Below are 15,027 nucleotides of genomic sequence, written 5' to 3'. Positions count from 1 at the left end.
AAACTGTCCTGAGAGTTTCAACATGGCTGCTGCTTGGTTCAAGGGTGTTCGACGTCGGATTTGTTTGGACTGCAATGATACCGTTAATAAATTATTTTGTAAAGCATTTATGAAATACTTTATTAACGGTATCATTCTCCACAGTGATGATGTCATCAGTCCTACCTCTACAGTGATGATGTCATCAGTCCTACCTCTACAGTGATGATGTCATCAGTCCTACCTCTACAGTGATGATAACATCAATCCTACCCAGAGCCCACCTCCACGCCCCACTCAGTGCCGTTTACAGAGAGAATTATGACATCTCCGTTCAAGTTATTGTTTTGTGTATAAATTATATTATATATACTGTATAGATATAGTTCCTGTCCCCTTCATATTTCTCTATTATTAACTTGTTATTGACTCTTCCCCTCACCCTGTGCAATACCAATATTATAATTATTATATCACATACACACATGCACCCACCCACACAAACACACACACACCACACATGCACGCACACTTTACTGTATACAATTTGTAAATACTGTCTATGCTAACCTGTCAGCATTTTTTCCGTAATTGTCTCTGTCTTTGTGTTTGTATGTGGCAAAAAAAGCATGAATAAATTGTCATGAAGGCTGTCATTAAGTGTTGTCCTAACTCTAACCCTTTGTGACCCTAACCCTAACCCCACTAGATCCCTCCACCTAACCCTAAAAATGCCAACATAGCTCCAAAGGTGTCATAATTTAGCAAACGACACTTAATGACAGCCTTCATTAGCTTGTCTGCTGATGACAGATAAAGACAGCCTAATGTCAGCCTTATGTATAAGACTTCAAGTAAAGTGTTACCGCATAATATCACCAACTGACCGTGGCTCAGAGTTTTACCGTGATGGTTGTGTTGTGTGATGGCTATTCATCTTATAGAGGTCACCAGTGTGTGTGCACGTGTGTGTGTGTACGGCCTTTCACGATCCTGGCTCACTGCAAGGTGTTTTAACATCTCGGTACACACAATGGTCTTGTCTGATCAATAGCAGGTCATTGTCACGGCTCAAGGGCAGGTCGACTTATACGCTGATGAGATATGGGACATATGTGAGACAATGGGGTCTCATGACTTGTTTACTGCAGCCCTATGTTGTCAGCGCTGCATTTAGCGACGTTCACCACCACGTCTCTTGTGACTGGCCCTGACAGACACACAGACAAGGTGACAAACAGACAACAAGGGTCCCAGAGGCAGAACCACCAAGACAATAATGCAGTCTAGATCAGACAGGAGTTAACAAGGAGACAAGCAAGGGGACATTCAAGTCATCAATACAGGCCACTGACAGAGCCTGTCACTGCACTGACACTAAGGGACCTCATTATCAATGCTAATTAAGAGGTCAGTAAACAACAGCAATGCAGAGAGGGACATTTTTGTCCCAATAGCACATCAGCAAACTCAAAGACATGGCGTCCTGTCGCCCAAAGGGAGGAAAGGAAGCTGATTTGAATCCCAGACAAGATGAACTGTCACCGTGAGGGACACGAGCTCTGAAACTTTAGCAGTAAAATGAAATAAACTACAAAAAATGTCTTATATGTGAAGCTTCTTACAGTATAACTAGGTATGAGATGATCCTGGAAAACAATAAAAAAAGATACAATTTTTATGTACTAGTCATTACGCTTTGTGGGGAAAAATTGTTCTCTGTTGAGAAACAATTTGTTTCTAAATCTTTAAAGTAAAAAGTCAAAGTCAATAATAAAAATAAACACAAAAAGTCTCTGTGGTTTTATAGTTCCACATCTATCTTTATGTTCCTTTTTAGGGCCATTGTTATTCTAGTTATTTTATTTGTTTCAGTCTAATGACAAACAAAGAAAAATAAAACTAACTCAATGCCACAAAACAAAGAAAAGAAACAATATGTGTTTGCTTTGTGGCAGATTTGTCACATTTTTAAACAATGAACTCTTCACCTGATTATGTCAGTCATTATTAAGAAGACTAAACACAAATATCAACTAATGACAGCTTGCATTGATTATCTGAAAGTTTTTCGTTATGTGAATTTAGCATGCATTTTAGATTATTCTTGATCATTAAAATAATTAATGTACATAGTATAAGGTCAATACATTATTTATGTATTCTCAAAGTCTAAAGTAAAACAAGCTAAAATATCCACACACTTTCCAAAGGCCAATTTTGTGCTTTATTGTATAAATGAACATTATCTCCACTTTCTGAACGTGTCAATTGGTTTACGAATGGTTTACCCACACTTACAGCCATACTTGGATATGTTCGCTCCATTTTTAACTCAATCTTAAACTGTCTGTTTGGTCCATGTTTAAGTTCCATCTGTTTGTGTTTTGATGGTCACCTCCGCTCCTCTCAGCACATCAAACACTCTGAGATCACATCTTTGACTAAAGCTACGGTCTACATTCAATCTCTCCCAGGCTTCTGTGAACATCAGCCTTATCAACATCCACAAAAACCCCCCTCAACACAGTTGGCGTGCATGTTTGTGGATGCTCACGTGATAACTGTTGTTCATCAGAGCATGACGACAACGTTTCCACCATCAACTGTGTGCACATAATGAGTCGGTGATGAGATGTGAGCACTTGCCAATCTGGGCCTACCTGTGTGATATGACGTGCATGAGGTGAGGAAGTAAAACACATTTGCCTCCGAGCATTCTCATTTGCATGCTTGTCAGAAGCTCGTCCAATGGGTTTGTGTGTCATTGGGTACAGACAGCAGCTCTGGTGGTATTCATGGTGTCCCACTGCTTTGCTGAGACGCAGGAGCTGTTGCTCTGTCAGAGACACATCACGTGTAGATGAAAAGACTGAGGAGTGTCTATCATTGGGGTGAGCAGTGTTTCCACACACACACACACACACGCACACGCACACACACACACACACACACACACACACACACACACACACACACACACACACACACACACACACACAATCCTGCTGAATCACCCAACAGTGTTGCACTTGATTAGATTGTCACTGACTAGCTTTGATGGGAACACTATCAAATGGATTTCTTTGCGAATCTGTGCACTGACAGGAGGCAGCAGAATGTTTAAAGTAAAAAAAATAAATTAAAAAAAAACAGATTTAAAAATCTTTGTGTGCTGGACTGCGACAGGAAAAACTCAACGCAGGAATAACCTGACCGACATCATCCAGGGAAAGAGGCTCAAAGTCATAAAGGTCATTGTAGCTCCACAATAAAAAAAACACACACGTAAGCTATAAAAACACAGATTCTATACACATGCACGCAAGTAGACACACATACACACACACGTCCGCACACACACTAAGTGTCAAGCTGTGTTTTGAACGAGATCCCAGATTCTCTCAACTATGATTCATCCTGCTTCCTGGTAATAATTTCAGAGCCAAAACTGTAAATCAGTGATGTTTTAACCAAATGTACAAAAAACAAACACACTCTTCTTTGCTTCAGAATGTTGTAAGTGATCAATATTGTTTAAGCTCATCTTGCTTTTGTTCAATTGTCATTGATTCATTCATCCTCTGATCCGCTCATTCCTGTACAGGGTCTTGGGGGCTCTGCTGATGCATATCTCCAGCTCTCAATGGGTGTTAGACAGCTTAACACCCTGGACAGGACACCAGTCCATTGCAGATGCCAATTGTCATTTGCCTTTTATAAAAGCAGAGTCCAAAACATTTACAAAGCTTGTGTCAAACTGCTGTGAGGTTTTAGAGAAGACGGAAGAGTAAAGTGATCCAGTGTGGACTTGCTTATTTGCATTATTTGTGAAAGATCATGGTGTTGCCAGAAATTCTTCAACTGCAATAGCATTTAACATTTAAAATAAGATTTACGCAGGTACACATTAGATAGAGACACAGGTGTTGACCGATCAGAGGACAAAAAGTAGAGAGGAACACAAGAGAGGTTGTCCCTGCTGTTTCACAGAAGATGATTCTCAGCTTGACTAGATGATATAATGAGCCGTTATGGTCTGTGATGAGATGAGAGGAAAGGACGGAGCAGAGGACGAAAGCGAGAAGAGAGGAATCACAAACCAAAGGCGACACACACACACACACACACACACACACACACTTTTACACAGCTTAAATTGAGTAATTTTCTATAAGCACTGTGACTAAAGTCATTGCTGTAGGTTAAGATTCTTGATTTAGCGACATTGGCCCACAGCAGTGCAGTGTGGAGAAGGATAATGACTACGGTGTTTTTGAAAGCTGAGACAAGTTAGTGCTCAGGTCATTGTTTATTTGTGATGTATTAGTTTAGAGGACAGAGTATGTGTCAGGTGAGATAAGTGAAAAGAGTGGCAGGTGGATGCCAAAGGTCTCTGTTGATGATTTGCACGCTCCATTGAGTCGACCACTGGGGCGTGAAAACTGACACATTGTGTTTCTTCAACCTGCCTGACCCCAATCACCGCTCTACAGCAGGTCCCAGTGCTGCCCGATTCACCCTGCGGAGCTCCTCCCCTTCAGACTCCTCCCTTATCAAGAGTGCAGCACGCCGACAAACTGTTGGCAAGCAAACAAGAGTCCTTCCAAACCTTTGCTTGCCTTTCTCACTTTGCCTTGAACACAGTTTCACAACCTTCAAGTATAAACAAACATGTGTAGAACTTAAAATAATTCAAAGTTATGTCAAGTGCATCACATACAACCTCAACTTGAAAGTAATAATAGCTTGTAAGCCAAATGTTTTCATGCAATAATGAATGAACACATGGGATACCCTTGGCAAAGCAGAAAGTACCAGCTCGTGGCACTAGAGGGCAGTAGGGCCACATCATCTTTGATTGGCCACCCCTTCACCTGCTATCAGTAGAAGAGCTCACACTTTTCATATGTAGGGTCCTTATCGCTCTCTCTAGATCTCTCAACCTTCCTATTCTCACTCACTCTATCGCCAAGATCAGACCGCCACCACCGGCTCTCAGGAGCCAAGAGGAGGTCATTGGAAGAAAAACCTCCTCACACCCGCCTCCATTAAGTCACCTGTGACCTTCTGTTTCAATGATGTGTGTGTGTGTGTGTGTGAGAGAGACACAGGTATCTTATTTCCATTGTTTCATTCACAAATCAAAGCATCAACTACACACACACACACACACACACACACACACACACACACACACACACACACAAAGTGCACATGCCAACACAAGCCCCCCTTTTGTCCGCTCTCCTTTGTAAATGAAATCAATAGAGGCTGTTATCACATCCAGATTCTGTCACTGCACATCTGTCGCAACAAGAGGCAACAAAAGAGCAACATGTTTTTTTAGTGGGTATGCATGATCTGACACACACAAACAATTATGTGCACACATAAGCAAGTATTTCAACAATGGCTGCAATGATTACTCAATGGTCGGGCTAGATTTAGCCGAGACATCATTGATGCAAGAAGCTGTGAATGTTTTTAGAGCAGTTTAAATGAAGACCTATAACTTCAGAAGCTCTCAACATTTAGTTTTATAGATACTTCCCACACAGTAAAGGATACAGGTCTCCTCGGTGTAGGGCACAGGGGCGGTGCTGCCAGCTGTCATGTAGCTGTAGAAGGACACCTCCAGAGTGTAGCAGTAGGACGTGTCATCAAGGAGACCGCCAAGGAAACGTCGACCTGTCCCAGCCTTCACTACGTCACGGTTAAAGGAAGTGTTGGACTAGAGACACACACAGGGACAACTTGTGAGGGCTTTGTCTGTGTTATATCATGGGAGTTTCTCTTTAAATATGAATATGTAACTGGATGATTGCCGGTTGAAATCCAAATAGATTAAGTTGCTCAACCCTAACTGTTTCTAGGTCGTCATTGCAAATGAGAACTTGTTCTCAATGACTAATCTGTATAAATAAAGGTCAAATGAAAAGAAAATTATAATATTTTATATTATATTCATAATTTAAATTGCATGTATTGTTGTCTTGTGGTTGGCTAAAACCCCGTCACTTTTAAGTAAAGCTTTACATGACCTCACAGCCCACTCTCACAAAGTTTGTGACACTGACTCTATATTGACTGATTAATTTTTCATGTGCACCAACACAATTTCCTCGTATTTCGTATGCGGCAGAGAATGTTATGTATTTGTGATGCGCAGCACGCAATGTTGTGGCATTTGTGATGCATTTCAATGGGAGTTAACACCTTAACCATAAACTTTCTTACCATAACCCTAACCCTAAATGAAGAGTTATAATAAGATGCAACTGCTCAAAATAACTTCGAATCCAATTACGTTGGGTTTGAAAATCGTGTCACGCAGCAACGAAAAAAATGCAGAGATCGCGTTGGACCTCGTCACCTCACTGTGACATGAAACATACACCTCATCAAATAGATTGGGTTAAAGCGAGGGTACGTGATTTCTCCAGATACACTTTTTAAGTTCTTGGTTGAAATTGTCTTTATGTCCTGACAGAAATTAAGATCTTATGTGTTCTGAAAAAGGAACGAAGGACATCTGTCATCTGTAGCAGCTGTAAACCTGTAATAACTTAGACCAATGGAAAAAAACAAACCTTATTTTAAACCAATCACGTCTCCCTGCCTCCCTGCTCGTTCTCGATCCCTCGCATGCATGAGCTCACACTGAAAGCGCGTCACCACTGACAGAGTTCAAACAGTTTTTGATCATGTCTTGAACGTATATAATGGTAAAGTTTATTGTTCACTTACTGCTGAATGAGACATGAGACAACAACGTTTCTACACAATACAAGCGATGAGCTGAGCTCCTCTTCTGCAGCAGCTGTGCGCATGCATGTGAGTGAGACGGAGCACAGAGAGGAGGGGCGAGGGGGGTAAAGGCGGAGCCGTCAGGGAGGCTACACTCAAAATGATGTTAGCTTTTGAAAATCTCCAACCCTTAAATGAAAATTGCATCAAAAGTGTCCATCCATCCATCCATCCATCTATCCATTCATCCATCCATCGTCACCAGTTCAATACAAGGCTAACACACCAAGTCAGACAATTACAGACAGATATATATTCACTAAGACGGTTAAGAGTTTGTTCCCCAAATAGATGGTAACTATAAAATCCACTGTCAGAAGGAATGCCTAAACTCCTTACAGACACCTTAATCGTATAAAAATCACCTTACAGTGTCTACTGTGTCTTTATGTATGACATAATGATTTGCATCCATCATAAGAACAATGCATAGTACATAACATTGTTTTTCTTTTTAAATATCTTAAACTTTTTAAGGAAAATTTGTAAGTGCAATTCTCATTTGCATTGAATCTAAAAACAAAAACCAAATAAAAAACTTGAAGGTTGTGAGTATGAGTCCCTTTCTGAGTTACATTGCAAGCGGGCACTGATTTGGATAAAGTTTAAATCTATTCAAGGTTCAGTAAGGATTCATGAAATAAAACAAATAAAAAGGGCAGACCAGAACAGATTAATATTAGGTCGTAAATCTTGGCTGCACATGTACAATTCATATTTCTTTTAAGAAGAAAGAACAAATGACTATGAGTAATGCAATGTTGGTTATAGTAATAAACCCAACACTGCACTGCTCCTCGCTCCACAAAGCTTTACAACCTTTCTGATCTTTCTGCTGAATGTTATGTTTCCCTACTTTGGTTCACTATCACAACACTGATCAGCATTGTTTACAACCAAAAAAGCTTTTAAAACAAACTTTATGCAACCTGTCAATCATCACATTTAGCTCACAGACCCACAGGGACATTAAGCAGCTAATGATGCTGCTTAAATGATCAGAAAATAAATGCAAATGTAGGTTCAAATGGGCTCGTGTTTAAGACATCAGTCAAATGAACTTTTGTTAAGCTCACGTTAATAAAAAAAAAAAACTGTCGATTTCAACACCCCAAATTTGACCCAAAATAAATGAGTGTTGATGAGTTCTTCTGTTAAGCCAAATAACGAAGCAATATCTATTTTTAATGATCTTTCCAAAACACGTAATTCTCGATCTCAATTGTAGGTTGAAGGAAAATCAACAAAATGACAAGAATATATTTTTTAAAGAATTACACAAAGTACAAAAAAATTGCACACGGCCCTCCCAACTACATTTACACTTCAAAAATTCAAGCCAGACATACACAGTTATCATAAAAACAACATAAGGTACAGGAATAATGTTAGCTAATGTGGCTTTCTTTGATTTTGATCCAAAGAAAAAGAAAAGCTTGATGTGCAAAATCACAGTCTGCAACATTAACTGGTAAACTAAAGGGGTGTGTGTGTGTGTGCGCGCTTTTTAACACTTTGTCATTAGAGGTGTTTGATCTCTTCCGGAAGAAATGTAGAGTTTAGTGTTTTTCTTAGACAGTTTACCTGGTAAAGGGACACAGGCCTGTTCTGGATTCATGACTTAAAAACTCACAGCACAGCGGAACATTACAAGCTGTAAAGCATGTCTCTTAGAAAAACAAGCTGGTCAAAGCAGAACTATTTTCTTGTGTAGGTCCACTGATCTACCCAAATGTTTCACTGCCTTGGGATGGGAAAGTTTCCATCCACTGTCACTCCACTCTGCGTCTGTGAGACTAAGTTTGCTGAAATGCAGACTTGGTGGTCACCAGTGGGACTCTGCTATGATTGTGTTGTACTGCTGCACTGCGCTCTTGGTAGTGCTGAATGGGCAGAGGGACAAAAGCACAGGGAAGGAGATGACCCCTGGGTTGGGCTGTCAAACAAAAAATACAGAGAAAATAGAGCGATTCGCCTGAAATAGTGTTTTTTACTCACTGTACGCAAAGCACGGCGTATGAACAGGGACAATAAATGACATTTCCATACATGTGAGCAGGAACATCTGCCTGCCTTGACTATTCACTGCATCCAGCGTGTCAATGGCCAATAAAGGTTACTCTTTATGATGTGTGTAAGTGACTGTGCTATGAAATGTCACCATGAGTGAGAAAATGAAGGTCAACACAAGGTACACACAACTGAGAGGAAACAGCTCGGTGGATAATGTGTCTGTATGAAAAGACGTTATTAGTGTCAGCATGTGTGGCTGAGGGGCACCGCAGACAAAGACTGGATATCCACTTCCACACCTTGCTCTCTTCTGTTCCTTTTCTATGTCCTCTGTTCTTTTCCAACACTTTATTTCCTTTTCTGTTTCCCCTCGGTGTCCCCTTCGGGTTACACAATCCTTCCTGTCCAAACAAACCCAGATTTAGCCACAGAGGAGAGGACGACGCCTGAGCAGAACACCTGCCGCGTCCATCCAGAATATATCCCAGCCTACTTTTTTAGTTGTCTGTTTCATCACAACACTTTACTTCTATTCAGTGCAAATCTACACAGCAAATTGATTTTTATGATCACTTAAAGGAGAAGTTTCACCAAAAAAAAGTTTTTTTTCCGTTTACGTAACTACTCATGATTGGGATTTTTGCTGATTGAATGGTGATAATAATAATAATGGCTTGGATTTATATAGCACTTTGTTTGTGGAGACTCAAAGCATGTTACAGAAACCATTATTTATTCACACCAGTCATTCACATCAGTCATACTAGTGGGGGTAAGCTACAATGTAGCCACAGTTGCCCCAGGGCATATTGACTGAAGCGTGGCTGCCATTTTGTGCCTACATTGACCACTACCAACATTCATGCACAATTCATACCCATTCATACGAGGCAATGTGGGCAAAGCCTTGACCAAGGACACAAAAAGCAGGATGCGAAGGGTTGGGGGTTTGAATTTGTTATATCTTCACCTTCATTCAGTCATTCATTCATTCCTCTTTTATCTGTTTACCGTCAAGGGATTGTATCCCAGTGGAGTAACTAAAAGCACTGATTTCAAATATTATAATGAAAAAACTATTAATTAAATTGGGGTTATTAGCAGTGTAGATGCTCCACATGAATGGTTTCAAACTTCACCTAAGGAGGTCCACACATACAGTATGTACTGTATGTTTTAGATACCTGCTCTATCAGGTCTTCTGCAAAGCATGTTAACACATTTAATGTATCCTAGTGTGTTTAAGCAGAGAGACATCTTGATTATTAAGGATCATAGGATGTAACCATTTCAACCTAGTTGTTCATTTGAACAAGTTCAGTTCATTACATGTCAGTTCACGTAGTGCAATCTACAACAGAGTCATAACATGACATGGTGTATCTTCAGAAAAACCATTTTCTACAGAAAGAGCATTTAATGTTCTTCTTCACTGAACCCAGAGCACTAAGACCAACTCACTGTCAAGTGTAACTTACAAGAGAGAAGTCGGGAGCGTTTTGGCACAGCAGCCTGGGAAAGACAGCCTGTCTCTGAACACGCTCTTCATTCTCAAACACGTTGCCGTACATAAAGCCGTTCAGCATGGTGGAGTGGGCATGGACATCAATGTAGAACTCCAAGCTTCCTCTCTAATTGAAGAAAGGGATGAAGAAAAGAGAGACACAAACACAAAGAGAACATTTAAAACCAGTTGGAGATCATTTTTCTGTTATCCCACACCAGTTTCTCTACTGAGAAACATCTTTGTTCCCAAAGGGAACGGTGTGAGTCTGAAACCTCCACATACAGAGAGGAGGAAGTTTGTATCAGAAATGAGCAAACCGAGCAGTCGGGCTGTCCTTCAGAAGGTCACACACACACACACACATACACACACACACGCACACACACACACACACACACACACATTCACGCAGTCCTTGTAGATAATCCAGATTCATTACATCCATCAAACTTGTGTTGGAGGTTAATATCGACTTCATATGGAGTGTGTAATGTCTTTTCTCTTAAGCCTATTCCGTGCAAAATGGATTTCATGAGATCCGTATCTCTGGATCGACTCTGCTATGGCTCCCTGTCCTCATCCATACCTTCATCGTGTGGTAAAAATAATTGAAATCAAAGCAGGATTCTGGCTTAGAGAAGAGTAACAGGGTGTTGGACTACTTTCTTCTTTCTCTAAGTTTTATCCTTCCTTTTTCTCATCTCATTCCCTCCCTTCGATACCATCTGCTCATTGATGATTCTGCACCACACCTTGCTCTCCATGGGTCATAAAGTGGAGAAGAGGGTGGGAAAGATGAGAGGACGGGTAATGAGAGGGAGAGATAGTCGGAGAAGAAGGAAGGGGGGAGAGGACGAAGGAACAACAAAGACGGATAAAGGAAAAAAAAGAAAGACCATCACACATTTGTGGTTCTGTGGGTGTGAAAACAGAGTTGGTGATGCAGAAAAGAGAGAAAAGAGGAGAATTAGTGCGTAACAACAAACAGAGAAGAAGGGGAACCCAAAAAAGAGAACATAGAGATGTGTTTGGAGAGATTGGCAGGAGAGAGAGAAGGAGGCAGCGCTTGTGCGAACGCAGCGACGCAGTGTGCTTGTGTTTGAAATTCTGCTCACAGCCAAAGCAATTTCCTGGCCGTGGCTGTGCTGTCAGCTGCTTGGCTGGCTGGCGGTGAAATATGGTGGCTGGGAGTCGGCCGCTAGCAGCCCCCGACAACCTGATGGATGGAGCCCCAGAGGAGAGGAACAGTAGCAAGAGATGGTGGGGAAGGGAGAGAGGAGCTGGAGAAACACCAGGAAAACATGAGAAAAAAGAGCAACATGAGCAACAAAAGAAAAGCTAAATGCAGCCAAGTGAAACATGGCAGAGTGCGGGGGAGAAATACATACTGAGGGAGAAAAAAGGAAAAAAAGAGAGAAAGTGACACTAAAAGAGGCAACAAAAAAAAAAAAACAGGCAGGGTACCGCCAAGGGAAAGCAGCCTAATAATCACCTGGGTCTCCCCCCTCTGGTGGAGATGAATGATGGGAGGATGCATCAGGATAAAGGGGGGAGGAGAGAGAATGGGAAGTAGAAAGACTGTCAGCTGATCAAAAGGGCATCGTGAGAGGGGTTTGATATGAAATCAAATTTACCAGTGTTTTTATTTACACCAAAACTTTAACTCAATAGAAGAAAAAAAAATGACAAAGGTTTCAGCAAAGTAAGCAATAAAAAGTAGAACTGACATTTACTGGGGTTGGAATTAAGTCCTGTCTGTACCTAAGAATACCCTAATTTACCCAAGTGTGGCATTGTACAAAAAAATGGCAACCTTGAGCATACAATCAACAACTGTTTCCATAGCAGCAGGTTGTTTAGCTAGAATGCATGCGTGGATTAGTAGTAAAATGGCCAATGATCTGTATTAAATGCTGCACCGACATTTTTAAATTGTGCTTTCTCATTTCCATCAAAATCTGTTAAGTTTATAATCTTCTTAGCAATAACGGCATAACAACTAAGAAAGCACTTAAACATTGAATTAAAACGCTATTCCCTTATAGATATAGTAAATATGACATGACGACAACAAGATATCCAAATGCTGAAAAGTTGAAATAACCTCAAAGTTATTTCTGACATGGAATAGTAATAAAGTTTTATTATTCTGCTTTAGACCTATCATCTAAAGTGTATTACTGTGATGGGTTGCATTTCATTTTAAGGCTTGGAGGCCAAAATTGGCCTAATAAAGTCTCCCATTCTGAATAAGAATTACATGGAAAGCAATGATAAAAAGGAAGACATCTTATTGTAAAGAGTTCTATATTTGGTCCTAAATGTTTTGGACATAACTTGATTGGAAGCATGATTAATAAAAGAAGTCCATTATCTTTAAATGAGATTATCAGATTTCTACCGGAAAACATCAATTATTTCATCCCAAAGCATCAATGTCACATTGATTCAACAAAAAAGAAATATAGTAGTTGTTTAGGAAGGATGAGACTTAGTAAGGGTCTTATTAACAGTAGGGCACAAAGCCATTGTCCAAAGGTCTCAATTGCTTCCGGAAAACATAGATATGTTTATATTGTTAAAAATAAACTTGTCTATATATGAAATATTTGCTGCGTAAAATGTTCTAGTTATAAAAAACTTATTTTTCCAGTTTCCTAGCCCAGTATCGTCTATCATTATAACTCATGAATATTGTATATCGTCCCACCACTCTTTTTTAGCCGAAGTAAACAATCAGAAGGAGGTTCATGCTTATAATTCTATTTCAATAAAATAATCATTTCCTTTTTCGTTTTTCCCAGTAAACCTTTTTTAAAATGAAATTATTTTAAAACATGTTAAAAAGGGTCTGTTGTATATTTTCTGAATTTTTTGAAAGTCCGACCTTTCAGCACAATGGAAACTAGGTTCAGATTTGATCTTGTTCTGCCCACAGGAAGCTGTGAAGGTCTCCTTCAAGGACGCGAGTGGCTCAGCAGTAACAGGCGTGGAGCAGACACAATGTCATGTTCAGACTGACAACATCGCACCGTTAATGCTCTGTCAATCACACAGAGATGGTTCTGGAGGCCCAACCTCTGTGATTGATGCTTCAATTACCAACCCCGCTCTCGCATCTAGAATTGTTCATTTGAAATTGTAATTAAGCAATTAGGTACAATTAAGAAACAGGGACTGCATGCTGAATGAAAGTCAGAAGATAATTTGACTGAGCGAGAGAGAAAAAGGGAGGTCCAAACTGAACCTCCGTGATGAAAACAAATTCGCAGTAACCCCTGGTTACTCTCAACTTGTGGTGAACTTGCAGTGGCTGCAAACAGTTTAGTGTAAAACTGAGAAGGTCAAACGAATGAATTTTGTCAGACAAGTACTTATCTGCTGCATATTAATTAGAGCAGGGTGCGGTAGGGCGGAGAGAGAGCCATAAACGCTAGGCTTATCTGTACATGGAAAGGAAAAAGGAGTTGATTGAAGCAGGATTACAAGCTCCTGAATAAAGCTTCTTGTATCAGCTGCACACCTTTAAAGTCGAAGGAGAATTGGTGCTTGTTCAGGAATAAAAGTGGAGCCTACTTTTCATATCATGCAACATTAAACACATAAAACATCTAGGATTGTGATAGGTGCTTAAATGTGAGAAATCGTTTTAAAGCAGGCAGTATTATTCTGTTTGAGAGAAAGTTCTCCCGGTGCAGGGAAGTCAAACGACCTCTGCTTGTCAGACCGTTAGGCACATAAAAGGGTCTTGAAATATTAGTTTCATGTTAAAAGAAGGCCAAATATTTACTATTAACGTCTTGAAAAAAAATGTTGGATTGTCGGACAAAAACTGCACTTTACTTTCACAGCTGTGAAAGTAGCTTTTCACAGCTATGTTCACAGCTGATAAGAGAAAAAAAAACTAAAACCATCTGCAGAACAAGACCCATGACAAACATTATGGTATTCTAGACTCTGGTAAACACAACACAATATGAAAATAGCAAACTGCAGCTGTTCACTATCGTTGAGGTTAATAAAGCATATAAGCAAAGCCATTGACTGCAATATTGTCATCATAGAACTTCAAACTCTTCTACGATACAAACAGTGCTGGGACTAACGTGTTACAAGATCACGTGTTACAGTAACGCGTACTGTTACGTAGTGTATGCCATAGACCTCTATTATACCGGACGAAGTTTCCACAGCGTTTCCGTAGTTTGTGCAGTATTTAAAGAATGGGAAACACAGCTGTGTGTGTGAAAAAGATGAAATGTGTTGAAACGTAACAATTCCAGCAAGTTTATTTTGTGTTCTTTTTTGAAATAATAGATTATGGTTTTGTTTATTCTGGCAATTCTATTCAGGAAATTTACTTTGAAATTTACTTTGATCTCCTGACCGTCAGTTTTCTTCAGAGGCATCTACTGATCGCTTTCATGAGCCCTTATTGTGTTATTTCTGGGCGTGGCCAACTTGAGAGTTCTCTCAGACTGGCAACACCCCATTGTCGCCCGATGGTCTCGGGAGAAGACGGACCAATAAACGCCGGATCAAAGAAGCCATGTAGATCAGGAAGTGGAGCTTCAACAGGGATGAAGGAACATTTTTACTCTCACAAACCATATAAATTTATTTTATTTCATTTATTTATTTGCCACATGTTCATAAAACAACATTTAAGATGCAAGGAGGGAACGAAGTCCAAGAGCTCCACCCCTTTCAGTAAACAC

General features: G+C 40.2%; 1 protein-coding gene across 1 annotated transcript in view; it reads right to left on the bottom strand.

Annotated features, from left to right (window-relative positions):
* Nucleotides 1-15,027, bottom strand: part of agbl4 (AGBL carboxypeptidase 4) — a 336,625-nt gene that overhangs the window by 4,376 nt on the left and 317,222 nt on the right. The window contains exons 10-11 of the mRNA XM_028443884.1: nt 10,281-10,433; nt 5,551-5,713 (exon numbers count right to left, since the gene is read on the bottom strand). Coding sequence (XP_028299685.1) covers nt 5,551-5,713; nt 10,281-10,433 — 316 coding nt within the window. The remainder of the gene's footprint in view (nt 1-5,550; nt 5,714-10,280; nt 10,434-15,027) is intronic.

The sequence above is a fragment of the Gouania willdenowi genome, chromosome 4 (assembly GCF_900634775.1).
Source record: "Gouania willdenowi chromosome 4, fGouWil2.1, whole genome shotgun sequence".
NCBI lineage: Eukaryota > Metazoa > Chordata > Actinopteri > Blenniiformes > Gobiesocidae > Gouania > Gouania willdenowi.
The sequence above is the reverse complement of the archived record's forward strand: the minus strand, read 5'-3'. Positions and strand labels throughout refer to the sequence as shown.